Genomic DNA, 17,645 nt, shown 5'->3' on the forward strand with positions numbered 1-17,645 from the left:
CTCTCTGTAACAGGCCAGTGAACAATACGATTAGTGCATGGGAGCTAAAGGGGAACATGATTTGCACTTTCTGCTTCATTGTTCCTGTTCCTGGAGATTTGATCCTTTTCAACCATGTGTTCATATTTTTCCCATGTTCATTTAAATTGATGTTTTGTTCTAAATTCATGTTGACTCCAAATCAAGTCACACATACAGTAAATCAGACAGTAGCTCAAATAAGGTTAAACACAGGTTGTTGCCAGCATTTTTTGACATTATTGGCAAAATTTTCAGTAGTTTTGCGAGAAAGGTTGTGAGACTTCAGATGGAAAAGAGATAGACAAAAACTCTCCCTGAATAAACAAATGTATCCCCAATATTACCCTTAATATTATTCTGACTTCTACTTTAAGAGTGCATTACTAGTATATTATAGTGAGACAAGCTTGCGGTTGGTGACATGATTGCAGATAAGCTATTTTCAAATGGCAGTTTTGTGTAAACATCAGTTCAGGCCCGGTTCAAAAGAGGGGCCAGTGTGAGCTAAGCCCACCTTAACAATCAGGTAGTTCACCCTGCAATGTCACCATGGTGGGAGGGGGAAAATTTCATCCATACAAAGGTTCCACTCATACTTACTCTTGTTGATGTAATTTCCCATGTATTACCTGGCTGATGCTCTGATGAGTTTTCTTTGGAGGATGCTCTTTGGATAAACACTCTTGATTTTAACATGCAGGAAGAGGGTGCAACCCCCCAGGCTCCCTTACAGTTCTGTTTTGGACCATCCAGCCTTCCATGTGGTAGGTCGTCTGGTAATATGTAACAAATCTATCTGCAGGGTGCTCATACAGAACAGGATTGTAAAGAGGGGCCACCAATCACAGCTGCCTTTTTTTGTGGTTCTTTCATCCTGTCAAGTCCCAACCAGACTTTCAGTGTTTCCTTCCAATCTACAGCACAGTGCAACTTCATGTTTATGTAAATTATTTTGAAGTCATAACCGTATTAGAACAAATCTTTGGAAGAGCATTTTAAAGACATTACATTAAAACAATTTTCAGCTGCCTCGGTTGCTTTTATATTAGCTCACACCCAGCTCTATATGGGTCCTAGCCAATTACATTTTAAATCCTAATTCATTTATCCTGTGTGTGTGTGTGTGTGCGCGCGCGCGCTTTACTTCACAGAAGCAAATCACATTTCACGTTTTGACACGCTATGTGAGTTGGGGGCAGAATATTGTGTGCTGATCCCACTCCATGTCCAGTAGGGAGCGTTGTAGAGACTCGCAGTTCTCGCATTGACCAGCGAGGGTTTCTTGAATGGGATACCGCCACCAGTGAGGCTCCGGCGGCACGCTGACACACAGCGAAGTGGAGAAGGGACCCACAGGAGACAGCTGGTCAGGAGCAGCATACTTGGCCGCTGTACTAGTTTCGTCGATGTTTCTTCATCTGCCCACTGTGCTCGGAGGAGCTGCGGGGTCAGAGGAGCTGAATGAGAATGACCGGCTGAAATAAACGGCATGTGATGTAGATACCGCGGACAAAGGAGGTGCCCTACTACAATAACCTCAAAGGAGAGAGGGATACAGTTGAGGGGGAAGAGGAGAATTTGGGGTCGGAAGTGATTTTTCTCTACGGAACCACGTCGATTGTGAAATGTAAGTCGAAAGACTCAGTTTCTTGGCGTACTTGAATCCAACTGAAGACAATAGCGGAGAAGGACAAAGCGTTAACAGTCAAGGAAACGGGAAAATACCCCCTCCAAAAAAAAAGCAGCCCTAAACAACATCACTATCTTCAGAGCATGGGGTAAGTTGTTCGTTTTGCCCCTGCGGTATCATTCCGCCAGTTTAAACCGTCTACAAGCCATTTCGACCAGCAGCGAAGGCACTTTATTTCTTGAAATGCTGAAAGCTTGAACTTCGGGATGAGTTAACAGTCTGCCTCGGTAAGAAGACCCACCAGAAAGCCCAAATTGGGAATATTAATAGGGTTCTTTTTTTACGAGGACCATCTGTCTGTCAATTATAATTACATCTTAGCGCAGTTGGCAATTATTACGCCGACAATTAATGCGGCGAAAACTATTCGTATTTAACAGTCATAAAACTTGACCTACTTCTCAAGTACTACACATCGTGATGTCCCTTTCCGCCTAGTTACTCGTAAGACCGCAAGAGGGTCTCATTAAATCGTGGCTCCGTAGAAAAAGTAGTCGTCCCGTTACGTTGCCTGACATTTTAAAATGCCGAGTATGCTGTTGTTTGTCTTACGGCGGCGAATTGGTGCATTACGCCGGCGGTTACCGAGATTTGTTCGCGACTGTTATTTTTTTTTCTTTCAACAACTGGGGATAAATTAAATGTCTCTAATCTGCTGTCACGTTTGGTTAAACTGATAGATAAGTTATCCCTGCGCTGTGGAGTTTTTTTTAGCCCCCCCGTGAGATCCTCCACCCCCTCGCAGCCCGGAAGATGTGGAGAAGTGGCAGACACTATGCAACCCTGCTGGTTTATACGAGCGTTTTGTTCTGCAGTGAATATGTATTTACTGTGTTTTCACGGGGACGGAGGCCAAGAGTAGAGTCGCTAGACGAGTCTGCAGTATCACGGTGTCGAGTTGTCCTCAAGGCCGGGTTTAAAATCAAATCATTCAGTTTGATAACACTGCGTTGCCTCGTTGAATAATGGACCCGGTGGGGAGGTGAGGATAGCCTCCAAGACCTCAGCTCAATTACAAGCACAGTTTGTAAAACACAGATTGTGTCCCAATAATTTACCATCACTGGCAGTTTTTTTTAAATAAAAATTAAGAAAGAGCCCATGATGTTATGTTTGGCCCATGATGAACGCATATCAACTGCAACAAACAAATTGTGGTAACTTTACTTAAAGCACTCCTCCTTATACAACATTGTAAGGCATCAAAAGCAAGTTATTAGTACTGTAGGTGAGTTTTAATCGTAATTATAGCATGGTACAGCCATTGTGTCACAAACACTAGGGTTGCACTCTTTCTGGTGGCAACTGTATAGGTCAAGAAAGTTTTACTTGGGCACACTAGATGCGTAATGCATTATGATGAATTCTGCCATGCATTAAACAGCATGCACTTTGTATTATACTGCTGATCATAGTTTAAGAACACACTGATGACCAACCTCTAATGAACAAATGCAGTGTGAACTTGACCCTCTGTCCTCTTCTTCTGCGGCAGAAAAGGAGGCGTCCCCAGGCTGTAAAATGTACCCGCTACACCGTGAAAGGTACTGCTGCCACCCCCGTTATATGTCGTGCCTCTTCATTGTCAATTTGCCTTCCTCTCCCCAAAATCCTTTCCTCCCATCACCTGACAGTCGTGTCGTCAGCTCGCCCCATTTCGTTACCCCGTGGTCTGTCTGTCATGCGTTGGATTGTGCTAGTGGTGATTGAGGTTGTCATGCAACCCAAGGGCCCTTGATGTCCCCATCCCACCCCCCATGCATATCTGTCAGAGTACCCTGAATACTTGTGTATTTTTTAAATATTTATTAATTTTAACGAAAGCTTATTTTTATTGAGGAAGTCGCCCTGAGATTTAGAATCTCTTTTTCACGGGTGACCTGAACAAGGAACGGCAGCATCATAAACCCCAATGACAAAAATCAAAACATTGCATATCAAGTTCAAATAGATGAGAGCATGTTAGTACAATAGTCTATTGCACTTCAGAAAAAGGGTAAAAACTGTGTTTTTATGCTGGCTAGGTAATGCAGGCGCCGGTCTCCGTGGTGTCATCCTCAAGATTCTTATTAAATGTTTGAACTTCTCCAAGACTGCAAAGCATATTTTCCTATACAGAGACTTCCAGACAGGGAGCAGAGTATGTGACGCCTCTTTTACCTCATAGGGTTTTGATTCAGGAAACAGACAATGAGAACACATCTTGCTAACAAAGATCATAGGTTTCACCCAATTTAGGATAAATGTAATAACAAAAGTGGAATAGGAGCAAGTGTTAGTTATAAGAAAATAGATCAAATCAAATCTCGAGGTTCTTGAAGCCCTGTGTCTTATCTAAAAGGTAAAGGATGGGGACATGCTGTTCTTCCTTCCTCTAATATTTCCCCTAAACACACCGGCCTGCCAGGTGACACAAGAGACAGATCTGTCCCCTCAGCTGTCTTCTCCCAGTGAAGCACTTGCCTGCTCACTGTGGGTGGAGCAGTGGGAGTGAAGAGTCGAGGGTTTGTACAGGTTTACAGAATGCTCCCATAGCTCTTCCCATGATGTACCAATGTATCTGTTCACAAATGAGCCCGCTTAGAGATTTGTATAGAGATTATCTTATAGTGTGGTTAATGATGTGATATACAGGATGCTGAGATCTCAAGCTAATCACCTATGAACTTCATTACCATTTGGATCAGGGATGATTATACTGTAATGATATAACCAACTGTCAAGTTAATTACCGTCGTAGGATGGTGAGGTCACTGTGTACCCACCTAATGGCGTAATTAGCATTTAAAATGGGAACGTATGGTTCTGGTAAGCCCAAATCAACATCGGTCGTGCACATTTTTCCTCGCTCATAGCCACAGAACTGAAACTGGGTGAACTATAATCAGCTAATCTGCTGCATACTGCCTTGAGGACTCTTCACAGTCTGTATCCTTCCACTGCCAAGGAGAAATCCACCACTTTGTTGAGTGAGAGTGCTTCCTAACTGCTAACTGTTTAGGAGATGTCTACATTTGCATGAACAAACAGTGTTTTCAGTACCATGACTCAGATCCATTCACTTCACTTCAAATTGCTTTGTTGGCATGAAAATAAAACAATATCACAAGAACATCAGTGTGAATAAACATCACCCCCCCCCCATTGAGGCAGTCTTCGTGCCTATGTATTTCTGACATTCATTACCCAACTTTGCAAACTTTCTCTCTCTCACACATACTCTTCTTCCCTCATTTTAAGAACAGTATTGTTTGTTTTATTAACATGTATACTTAGTTAACAACATTCCCAAATAATCTAAAAACAATTAGTTTTGATTAAGAACAAACAGTAAAAGTAAATAGGTATTCTGTAAAATTAAATGAAAACAAGGAGAGACATACAAATGGTAATAATTAAAAAGAAACATAAATAAGTTTTGAGTAAAATGCAAAAACTAGAAGAAAATAAAATTAACAGATAAATTCTACTACAGTCATAGTAGTATTAATAGAGGTTTATACCCCTCAAATATCAATTCCAGATTTAATAACAGACAAATGAATGATGGATGAATGAATGAGTGAATGAATCAATGAATCAAAAATTGAACAAGAGGTTGAGTTTTTATGTCAGGCCAGCTAGTTCTTAAATTCAGCCTTTAATGTTATTGTCATAGTCTGTCCTTCAGTTTGTTAACATGCATTCACAGACCGTGCATTTCCATCTCCTAATAGTGTTGGTTGTTTCACCCCATCACCCAGTTTGGTGACATTAAGAATCAGCTGGTAGGATTTGTTAAACTAGTGTGTTCAGATGGTGGGTTTATTTTTCCCAGTTTAAGAGAAAGTGCATCTCTGTCCCATGCAATGACCGCATAGTCCCCATTTTGGTATTGCCAAGAGACCTGTATTCACATTTTATCTGGATGTGATTTATCTACATTGCATTCAGACTTGTTAACAAAAAATGTGTCCCTGGTAGTCTGATTGAAAGCCAGTTGCATTCCTCCAGAGCTTTTCTGAAAATTGTTCCTAAATGAAGCTTACGTTTTACTTAACGTTCCTCTCCAACATATATGGTCCATGTGTATCATGGCAGATAGCATACCGTACCACTGCCTAGAAATCAGCATTATAGTTAATAGTGCTAATAAATAAATAAATATTAATAATTAATTAATAGAAGACATTGGTGGTGTAGTAGTAAAAAAAAAAGAAAGAAAAAAGAATTGCTGCCTTCCAAGCAGCTGACTCGGGTTCGATTCCTGGTCAACACACCCATTGGCCCTGTGATGGACTGGCGGCTTGTCCAGGGTGTCTCCCCGCCTGTCGCCCAGTGACTGCTGGGATAGGCTCCAGGATCCCTGCGACCCTTAGTAAGGATAAGCAGTTTGGATAATGAATGAAGTAATAGCGTTCTCCCTACTCTGTGTCAGCAGTCAGAACAGTAAATAAGTTAGCAACTTCATTCTTCAATTTTAATCATGAATGAAGAATAGAAAGAACTAGTAAGAAGAGGGTGCTCGCTAAATAGTTTGCACGAGAAGATGAATAGACTTAAAGGATAGGTTCGCTTTTTCAACCTAGACCTCATTAGAATGCTGTCAGCTATCATTAGGATGCCTGTGATAGTACTGTGAGCTTCTCGTTATTGAAAAGGCGATGTGTCATTAGTTTTTTCAAGGTTTAAACAATTGTCCATTGGGCTGTGTTGAAGCTCGGCAAGAAGATTCAGCTTGGTGGTTTAAGCATTCAAAAATGTTCAAGATGACCTGTCAATGCTCTATAAACCTTACACAGTTTATAAGATAATATCTTCCAATTTGTCATATTGTTTTTCAAAATGTTACCATTGTTTTATAGTGCCACTCTCCACTCACTTATTTTCCATTCTTCATTTCATAGTTACAGAATGAAGTTATGCATGTGTTTATTGTTCAGATTGCTGATAATGACTTGTCCTACAGTGAAAATTATTGATTTCAACGCCTATTGCTCAGTTTGCACCAGTGTGTTATGCTGTTTGCCACATACACACACAAACCGCAGTGCAATGGGTGCAGGCGATAATACCTCTTCCCACCTTTTCTGGCGTAAGTGCATCTACAGTATGCAACAGTGTGTGTGTGTGTGTGTGGGGGGGGGGGGGTTGTGTTCACCTTAACAAACTCCTTAGAGTCACATAAAGTTTTTGGAGTAAAAATTACACATGTGGCTGGGGGAAACAGTTACATTTACACATAGCCTAAGGTGGTTTGAGAAATTGGATTACAATCTGTCCCCAATGCCCATCAGGTGCATTTTCACTTGGGTTTGTTTGTGGTTAAGTGTGGTTGCGTTGCTGTCGGCTCACCCAGGATAAACGCTCATGCCAGGTTCAAATGGGCTAATAATCCCTCTTCTTTAGGACTTGTGCTGTTGTGTCTTTGCAGCTAGACTGTCATTCCCACTCAGTATCTATTGTATTGTGAGGAGATACTCTGCCAATTTCACATTAGGTTCAGATAGCAATTGGATTTGTTTTGTCTTTGGTTTTTCCAATATTCCAGCAATGCATATCCCCCCCCCCCCCCGCCACATCTTCATAACTGTAGTAGCTTATCAGTGGGACACCTCAAAGAAGCACAAAACCTTCAGATGAGTGAAGTGTCTTCCTGACACATCTGGAGGAAAAAGTTGTTGTTTTTGGCCTTGTACCAGCTTTTTCTGCTAAAGGCTTACCATCAAAGTCACAAGTTGAGGAGGATTTTATTTGATTAGAGTCCAGATCTTGATGAGCATGCAAAGAGAGTGTGAGGATGTTTTTAAAAAGCTGGGTTCTCTTCTTACAGGAATACAAAGAAGCATTCCTAACTTTTGGCCTGTGTAGGAAAGTTGGACGGCGTCTGGTGGGTGGGTTGTGGGTTGTGCAGCAGATACGGTGACCTGTTGTTGAGCAGCTATGAGGTAGTGTTTCCCCTGGCGGCGCTATTTTGGTATTGAGTTGTACAGTGTCATGTTGCTGAACTGGGCCAGATGCAGTTGCTGGCTTGGGAATGTGGACACAAGGTTCTCAGAGACTAGAGGAACTACCTACATACCTAGAGCTACATTCTTAAGATGGTTCCTGAAAACAAAACCCCACTCTCTGACCCGAACAAGACTTTTCTTTATTAAAGTAATCCTTCATGAGTTTTTATTCTACTTGTTGTCTACAGTGGGAGAGAGAGAGCGAGTCTTTCTGCCTCAAGCTGTTGCAGAAAGCTTGGTCCCCAGATACTTTGAATTGCCAGAATTTTTCAACAGAGTTCCGGTCCAGGGTGTGTTAACTTATACACAGATGGTGTAATACTGTGTTATTGTTTGACTTTTTACACGTTTAACTGATGCTCTTATCCAGATGAATTTACCTCTGTGCCAGAATGAAAGGGGCCTTGCTCAAGGGTACTTTGACATGGGACACTAGTCAGCTGCAGCAGGGATTAAACCTATGAACTATTCTTCACCAGATGGTCTTTCTAACCACAAGCCCACCTTGACAGCTCTTCTCAGAGTCCATGAATGATTTTTATTTCACAAAAATATCCAGTATTTCTTTCAAAATTGAGATAGTTACAAGCTTATTTTAGCACATTATATCAGATGGTTGGCTTAACCCCGAATAATGTTGAGGAAGTGCAAGGTCTCCCCTCTGAGCAGCGTTCAAGCAACCACTGCTTATTGGAGCATGTCTTTTTTTAAATTTTTTATTTTTTACAGTGAATGTTTACAAATATATTTCAAGACAATCTCTTGAGGATGGGTTGCAGGATGAAATTAAAGGTGTGCTGTGTAAGACTGCTAGCGCACCGCAGATGCAAACAAATTTTGGACATCAAATCAAAAACAGAAAATGGACCTGACTCAACCCTTCAGTCCCAGACTCACTTGCAAACAGTGCTGCATACAAACTCTCCAAGGCGATATCAGTTTGCATTACTCGGCGATATAAATGCTAATGCAAAGAGGAAAAAGATACCCCACTGACATTTAAAGTCAATAACAAATTGTGCTCATACCCCCAATTTATTTTGAATGAGGGGGAGGTTGTGCAGAGTAGACAGTGACTACTCTGGCCACTCCTCAGCCAGTGATAGGCACTGTAGCATAGGGACAGGCCATGTCCATTCCAGCCAGCTGTTGTTACTTGGACTGGACAACTGATCTTGGTGTAATATAGGACAGAAAGACCTAGAAGTATATAAATAATTACATAGAAGATGCTGTCTTACCTTTCTGTACCAAACCTACGACTTGTATCTACATTATAGATAGCAAGAATCAATACCAAGACTTGCTGCTCCTTTGCCATATTTTGCAGTATGCACCAGTCTGTGGGAAATGTGTAGTTGAACCGGAAAATATATAAAGGGTGGGTTGGACTTCAGCTATAGGGGAGGGACAAACGTGTGACCCAGAAAAATAGACTGAGCCACATACAGAGGACAGCAACACACCAAATGGGGAAAGCAACAAACGCAAAGCCCATTCCTCTACCATATCTATTGACCCATTTAGGGAATTTGCACAGTCTACCTAAAAACTAAGTTTAGATATAGTCTACATTTAAGGGTTGCCTTCTAAAGCCGCTTTCAAACACATACTCCGTCAGATTGCTGTAATGATTTTTCTTGTACAGCTGGTGGTTTTGACCGTCTGTTTTGGCCTCTCTATCCATTATATTTACAGATAACGTTTATTCACACATGATATGATGGCACTGTTTCTGTCTCATTACACCCCCCTCATACAGGATGTCTTTTATTTCATCATAGACCACGGCATCCCTAACACTGCTACACAACCGACTATCAATCTCATCCTCTGCACAGACTGAAAGAAGCTCTCATACTTCTAGATCGGTCCATTTTCCTGACATTTTTGAATATGCGCTTGCTTTTTTGCTGGTTTACAAATGAATCTGCTGTGAGCAAGTTGCGGATACCTTCCTTGTGATTGATTCATTTTCACCTGTAAAAGCATCTTGTGTAAAATTGATATGGCAATCTCATGGCTGTCATTCAGACTATCGTCATTCAGAAACATTTCCCTATTTGTTACCATGTCTTAAGTCGGCAAACTTGCCAGTGCAACTTTTATGGAACATTGACTCTGGCTTGCGTTCACACAAAAACTTGACACATTAGAATTACCGTATGACTTGAATGAGGCTGCATGTGTTAATGGGCTTTGATATTTGTTGATTAATTTGCTGTGCCCACTGATGGTTTAAGTGGTAAAGTTGTCTGGCTATGGATTTACATGAGTGACTCCGCTGGTTTTGGACTGAACTCACAGCCTTCTCTGCTGTGTCTCCCTCTCTACATTTTCCTTGAAGGGTTTGCTTTTAAATGTGACAAACTGGATTTTTTGTGCCCCCCCCCCTCTTTTTCTCCCCAGTTGTACTTGGCCAATTACCCCACTCTTTTGAGCCCTCCTGGTCACTGCTCCACCCACCCCCCCACTGATCCGGGGAGGGCTGCAGACTACCACATGCCTCCTCTGATACATGTGTAGTCACTAGCCGCTGCTTTTCACCTGACGGTGAAGAGTTTCACCAGGGGGTCGTAGCACGTTGGAGGGTCAAGCTATTCCCCCCAGTTCCCCCTCCCCCCGAACAGGCACCCCAACTGACCAGAGGAGGTGCTAGTGCGGCAACCAGGACACATACCCACATCTGGCTTCCCACCTGCAGACACGGCCAATTGCGTCTGTAGGGACGCCCGACCAAGCCGGAGGTAACACAGGGATTTGAACCAGCAATCCCCGTGTTGGTAGGCAACAGAATAGACCACTACCATACCTGGAGGCCCTGTTTTTCGTTTTTTTTTTTTTTTGCAACCAGTCTAATGTACACACACATTCAAACACTCACACACTTCCTTACCTGGATTATTGAGCAGTAGCACGCATAAAGATACAAAAACAGGTGTTTACAACCAGGGGATCTTGTCATCTCCATTATTGGCTATTTAAAGAAGATTTTATGGACCGCAGAAACAAGTGGCTGGGTGTCCACAGGGCCAGGCTGTAAGAAGGATGGGGATTCCTCAGAGCGAGCCCTTTTACACATCAGTAACTCTGGGAGATGAATAGGCGATGGAGTTTATAAACAAGATAAAGAGACCAGTGAGAGAGGATTAGTCAGTGATGACTGTGGGCGAACACACGCGTGCACACACATTCACGTTCACACACACTCCCAAGGTCACCATCTCAGTGTGTGTGTTTCTGTGTATGTGGCTTGGGTGTAAATGAAGAAAAACTTGAGAGAGTCCTCTCAATTTTGCCCTAAACAGTTTTAGATACATTTTTATGAGGAAAGTGTGGTTGTTGAACATACTGATGGTTATGTAAAATTCTTCCAATGGCAATATGATTGATTTTTTTCTATTCTTACATACATGTGAAAGGTTTTGAAATAACATGCAGTAGATGGAAATGTAACCTCTTTATCAGCTGACATAGCTCCCAATGAGTTGCTATTTACACCTGCCATTAAGGTATATAACGGAAACGGATGAGCCGCTGTGGTGACCCCTAATGGGAGCAGCCGAAAGTAGTAGTAGTAGTAGTGGTAGAAGATTAAGGTTTATAACAGGAGGAGACTTTAAACTTTCTCACCCAGGGGTAGTTTGACTGAGAACCATGTTTTTTTTCAAATGCCAGTTTTCTTTTATATACATAACTAGTTGGTGCCCAGTTTAACCACAATCTACTGCTTGCGTATTGGATCTGCCCAGTACAAACACAGTTTTCTTCTGTTGGCTACTGGGAGCTGCCCTGTATAACCATAGTCTTGTTTGTACTTTTGATTGCTCGGTGCTTCCCAGTAAAACCAGTCTTCTGCGCAATAGCAGTAGTAGATGAGGTGCCTTATTAAAGAGGACGTTGGCTGTCGCTGTTGAGATTGTTTCTGGGATTTCGAGTGTTACTTGCTCACTTTCCCAGGCAGGACTTCACCAACTGCTTCTTGGATTTGAACCAGCAACCCTCTGCCCACTAGTCCCTGAAACAGTCTCATTAAGCTGCTCCTAGAGTGCTTGGCTATTTGTCATCATTGTCAGTAATGTCAGAATAGAAGAGACGTACCTCTGAACACCATGGCCCATTGATTTCAGAGATCAGAAGACATTTCCTGTGTAGTAAACTAAACATCCATGCTGCTTAATTTCCAGCCAGCACAGATGGAGATGAGTTTGTTTGTTTTTTTCATTTAATGTACTTTGTAAAGTCTCCAAGGGGGGGATATTGTCTTTTTAGCAGGCAGCTAGTGTTGCTATTGTGCATGTTGAAAATATTTGACAGGCATGGGCTTACAGCTAGCTATCAGATGTGGGACCTCCTAATGTGAGATGATCTCTCCGTTCCTAACCATTAGGCCATCCTGCTGCTCCAGGAGAGTCACACCGCAGGCAGGAGGATCAATTTCTCCTCTATATCAGTGAGGCCGGTTTGGCTTTAATACCTACCCTGGGCAATTATGGTTAGGAAAAGATTTGGCTCGGGAGATAGAGGCTTTTTGGTACTGCAGAGGGAGAAGAGAAAGGATGACAAGGGAGAAAGGGCTGTTAATTTGATCTGGTCTCTAATGTCAAACAACATACCTGGTGTCTATTGGTTGACCTGAAGGTTTCACACCAGTTACCTCATTATGAGATCTGGGTGTAGTTCACAGCAGGGCTGTATGTCCCTTTTATCTGTTCAGCATTGGGATCAGGTCAGAGTGCTTTAAGGAGGGATCAGGAGAAGGGTTTGGAATTTCTGCCTATTTCAGTCTTATACCATCAGTCAGAGTTTACGCTGTAATCCACTGACTATCCCATCTATCTGTCTGTCTGTTTGTCTGTCTGTCTGTCTGTCTGTCTGTCCTTTTGTCTCTTACCTTTCACTTTGTGCTCAAACGATATAACGGTAACCCACATTGGTCTACCCTTGTACCAATCACCAATGGCACAAAGCTTCTTCTAGGAGAAATAGTTGGCTAGTGGGCAGCCAATATTAATCATTTCCATTGTTTGACATTTCTACTTACCTATTCTAGAACAATTGATCTATTAAGCCACAATAAAGGCACTTCTTGGTCCATTAAGACCCAGAGTTCATTAGGGTGTCATTTGCTCTAGAAAAGACAATCGTTGAAAATGTCTAAAAATGGAAATGCTTCAAATTAGTTGTCCACTTTCAAACTGATCTTGCTAAAAGAAACAATAAGCTTTTAGGGGTTCACTGTGTTGCTTGAAGATACTTGGTCAGGGCATGTTGCATATGAATCCCTGACTGACATATGGACTAAACAGTCTCTATACCTTAGAAACACCACTAGGGCGTCGGGGTGGCGTAGCGGTCTATTCCGTTGCCTACCAACACGGGGGTCATCAGTTCGAATCCCTGTGTTACCTCTGGCTTGGTTGGGCGTCCCTACAGACACAATTGGCTGTGTCTGCTGGTGTGAAGCTGGATGTGGGTGTGTCCTGGTCACTGCACTAGCGCCTCCTCTGGTCGGTCGGGGCGCCTGTTCAGGGGGGAGGGGGAACTGGGGGGAATAGCGTGATCCTCCCACAGGCTACGTCCCCCTGGTGAAACTCCTCACTGTCAGGTGAAAAGAAGCAGCTGACGACTCCACATGTATCAGAGGAGGCATGTGGTAGTCTGCAGCCCTCCCCAGCTCGGCAGAGGGTGGAGCAGTGACCGGGACGGCTCAGAGGAGTGGGGTAATTGGCCAGATACAATTGGGGAGAAAAAGGGGGGCGGGAATCAAAAAAAAAAAGAAAAGGGGGGGGGATCTAAAAAAAAAAAAAAAAAGAACCACCACTAGGCACTAAAATTACTCAAGCTAAATGCTAACCTTCATGCCCAGAGAGCCCAAACCTATAGAACAATTTGTTTGAGAAGATACAATGCACCTATCTTATTGTATACTTTTGAAGAAATCACAAAAAATCCTTGTTTTTATGGAGAAGGCATGTTATTGTTCCTGTAATTTTGCAATAGTGGAATTAATTTGTATGTTGGGAGGTAAAAATGGTTTCTGAATACCTCCCACCCTAATTTGCTCTGGATCTTAATAGGGCCAAAGGTCCCTTGATTGCAGATGATTGTTTTTTTTATATCTTTGTGTGATCCACCTTACTCAACAGTACAGTTAACATTACTATGATAACCAACAGAGACTGATGGCTTCCTGGATTATGTTCCAGGCAACAAACATTTTTGTTAATTATAATACATTTCTAAGTGATTGCCATATCCCATCAACCGCAATTCTCTGTCTGCCTGGACGGGCGGCAGTGGTGTGTATGGATAAATGGGGAAGGGCGGTGGTGGTGGTGTGTGTGGGTGGGAGGTTGATATATAGATGACCTGGAAAAGATTAATGGTAATCTATCTAGACACTCCTCCCTCCCCCCCTGGTGGATTTAGGTTTCTGGGCTCCCGGCTAGTGAGAGCACCACTGAGCTGCATTGTAAATGTCAGCAGCCCTCTCTTCGGGATGCTGAGCTTTGTAGTGACAGGGCAGCACAGCTCCATGTTAAAAGGACAGCAGGATAGCAGCAGTTATTGGTGTTGGTGAGTGGTTCAGCAGCCCGTGCTGGTCGGTTGATGGCTCCCTATCCCGTGGGCTCAACATCGACCCTGAAGGGTTGTTCTGAATGTGGCAGCTGGCCAGTCCAGGACCTCATGTCCCACAATAAATGTTATGCTCCACCCCCATTTCCCAATAACCCCCTCTGCTTTTCTAACACATACAGATATGCCTGCCCCATCTCCCCAAAGCCTGCTATTGCCCAGCAGTGACGCCTATGGTGCTTTTGACATAGAAAGGCTTTTGCCATAGAAGGGCAGTACGGATCTGAGCAGAGAAAAAAACTATTTCAGTGTCATTTCCATTAGCGCACAGTTTGCCATGACGTGGTTCCAAACCATGCTCATTTCTGTATTTTTAACACCATTTGATAACTGCTCAACGCAGCTGGATTGTGCCAATGGGAGGGCTTAAAGACTGGTACTCAGTGTCAGGTTTTACATTCACATCACATACAGTGACTAAATATGGTACATTGCTGATATCCTATAGCACCAAAAATACATCCTGCACTGATCCTAAAGTTGATTCTCAAATTACAACTAGTAGGTGTTTGACTTCGTTGATCACGAAAAAATCTAAATGTGTGTTGTGGACAGTGGAGATCATTGTCTGGTCAATCGTTGCCTGTGTATTATGTAGACTGACTCTGTGACATGGTTTAACATGTTGTAGTCATCGTAATTTTTTTCTGTGGGATTTATTTCCTATTTTAGCTCCAACGGTGATGGTAACAAGAATAATAATGATGCACATGACTTCTCGCCAGCTCAGCACAGCGTGAAGTGGCCTCATTACAGCCTCAGCACATAATGGAAAAAGGTACCAGTGATTTAGAGAGACTGTCCTGGTACTAGAATGACACAGGATCAATCCCCACAACACCTAGGGTGTCCTGCAACAAGTCACTGGACCTCTGCCAAGTACACTAGCTTAGGAGCACCAGCTAAAAGCCTTGCTATAATATAGTTAGTTTTTCTGCTTTCATCAAGCCAGCTCTCAAGGCCATCTGTGAAGTTACTATTGGCTACTACTATCACTGGTCCACTTTCAAAGGCTGTTTGAAGGATTTCATTATGTGGGGTACAAAACTGCATGGTATCCACTGGAAAACAGCATAATACTGATTCTGTACCATCACAATCTAGTAGTATGTGCACAGCAGGGTACTGATAAATCGAAAACTCTTTCTCTTTTGGTCTCACCACTTCATTATTCCACACATCTCTCTCTCTCTGTCTAGAGGCTGCTCAAATACTCAGCAGGAGATGTGGCCTCATCACTATCAGGCTCTCTGCAGGACTTCTCTGTCTTTCTGTCTGTTTTTTTGACCATCACCACTCAGTAGGAACACCAAGAAAGTTGAATCAGTTCATCTGACAAGGAGTAGCGGGAGAAACCTGCAGTCAGACACAGCTGACTGCAGGTATCCCCAACCTTATAAAAGCACAGCTGCATAACAACTGAATCCAGCAATTGGTTTCATATGCAGATTGGCATGACCATTAACTAGAGTTTCAATGGCCATGTGTACTCTTCACAAAGGATTGGGGAATGTTTGTAATCACAGCATTGTAAGATGGCGACAGATGTACTCCTAGCCCCCCTCGGTTCAGGGATGGTCATTCCCTCTTCACATAGATGGCCTCTACCCCCCTTTTTCTCCCCAATTGTATTCGGCCAATTACCCCACTCTTCCAAGCCATCCCGGTTGCTGCTCCACCCCTTCTGCCAATCCGGGGAGGGCTACAGACTACCACATGCCTCTTCCGATACACGTGGAATCACCAGCTGCTTCTTTTCACCTGACAGTGAGGAGTTTCATCAGGGGGACGTAGCGTGTGGGAGGATCATGCTATTCCCCCCAAGTCCCCCCTTCCCCCAAACAGGAGCCCAGACCGACCAGAGGAGGTGCTAGTACAGCGACCAGGACACACACCCACATCCAGCTTCCCACTCACAGACGTGGCCAATTGTGTCTGTAGGAACGCTCGACCAAGCCGGAGGTAACACAGGGATTCGAACTGGCGAGCCCTGTGTTGGTAGGCAACAGAATGGACTGCCACACTACCCGGATGATAGATGGCCACTTTGACTCCCCGTTCAAACCAGCATTCTTACCTTAAAAAAAAACAAAAACAAAAACAGCGTTTTTGTACCATAGATTATACCCAGGGGAAGTTACACCTAGTCCGTATGGGTTACCCAAGATACATAAACAGGATGTGCCTTTGTGGCCTATTGTTTGTATGATTAACTCAGTGATCTATAACATCTCTAAGTGTCTGGCATTGATTGTTAGCCCGTTGGTAGGCAGTAATGAACATCACATTCAGAACACTATGGATTTTGTGGGTAAGGTGAGGGACATCATTATGGTACAAAATTCTGTCAATAGCATTGCCCTATTTTAACGTCAGACAATCTGTCACCATTTTCTTGTAACCATTGCCTGGATCTCGTTTCAGGGGCTCACAAGTATTTATGTCGCTAACTAATGTCACAACTTTCTCATGATAGTCTGTCTGGTTTAATAAAACTGTGTATCTACTTTTGTCCGCCGCAAGGATAATGATGTTATTGTCCTTCCTGAGAGTTGTGAGTGCTTTCCTCTCATCTCTGCTGATGTTGGATGGCGGCCGCTTCACGTTGCTGATGCAGGCTGAAACTTTCGTCTGCAGTTGCTCAGTGGGAACAAGTGTTGGATATTTTTTAATGGCATTTGATAATTTTTTGTTGTTGATTTTTTTCAGAATTATTATTACACTCCCCCCTTTTGTCCCCAATTGTATCCGGCCAATTACCCTACCCTTCCGAGCCTTCCCGGTCGCTGCTCCACCCCCTCTGCTGATCCGGGGAGGGCTGCAGACTACCACATGCTTCCTCCGATACATGTGGAGTTGCCAGCCACTTCTTTTCACCTGACAGTGAGGAGTTTCACCAGGGGGAAGTAGCGCATGGGAAGATCACGCTATTCCCCCAGTCCCCGAACAGGCGCCCCGACCGACCAGAGGAGGTGCTAGTGCAGCGACCAGGACATATACCCACATCTGGCCAATTGTGTCTGTTGGTAGGCAACGGAATAGACTGCTACGCTACCTGCACGCCCCAGCATTTGATCATTTTGCTTGTAAATCTTTAGTGGGGTTTAAAGACAGCCCAGTTAATTAAATCAACAAACTATAACAAGAAACTACACTGAATGGGTATAGGCCACTACACTAATGAGAACCTCACTACAGCACACTCCACCACACAACATTACAGTACATTACACTACACTGCAGCACAATACCCTAAACTACAGTACACTACAGTGTATCATGGTAAATTACAGTACAGTACACTT

The 17,645-nt window shown here is 43.2% G+C and overlaps 1 protein-coding gene across 1 annotated transcript in view; it reads left to right on the plus strand.

Annotated features, from left to right (window-relative positions):
- Positions 1-1,308: 1,308 nt before the first annotated feature.
- LOC130108988 (homer protein homolog 3-like) overlaps positions 1,309-17,645 on the plus strand; it is a 79,305-nt gene continuing 62,968 nt past the window's right edge. Inside the window, exons 1-2 of the mRNA XM_056275664.1 lie at positions 1,309-1,799; positions 3,207-3,255. Of these exons, the coding sequence (XP_056131639.1) occupies positions 3,233-3,255 (23 nt within the window). The 5' untranslated portion in view covers positions 1,309-1,799; positions 3,207-3,232. The remainder of the gene's footprint in view (positions 1,800-3,206; positions 3,256-17,645) is intronic.

Source organism: Lampris incognitus, chromosome 3 (assembly GCF_029633865.1).
Source record: "Lampris incognitus isolate fLamInc1 chromosome 3, fLamInc1.hap2, whole genome shotgun sequence".
NCBI classification, from domain to species: Eukaryota; Metazoa; Chordata; class Actinopteri; order Lampriformes; family Lampridae; genus Lampris; species Lampris incognitus.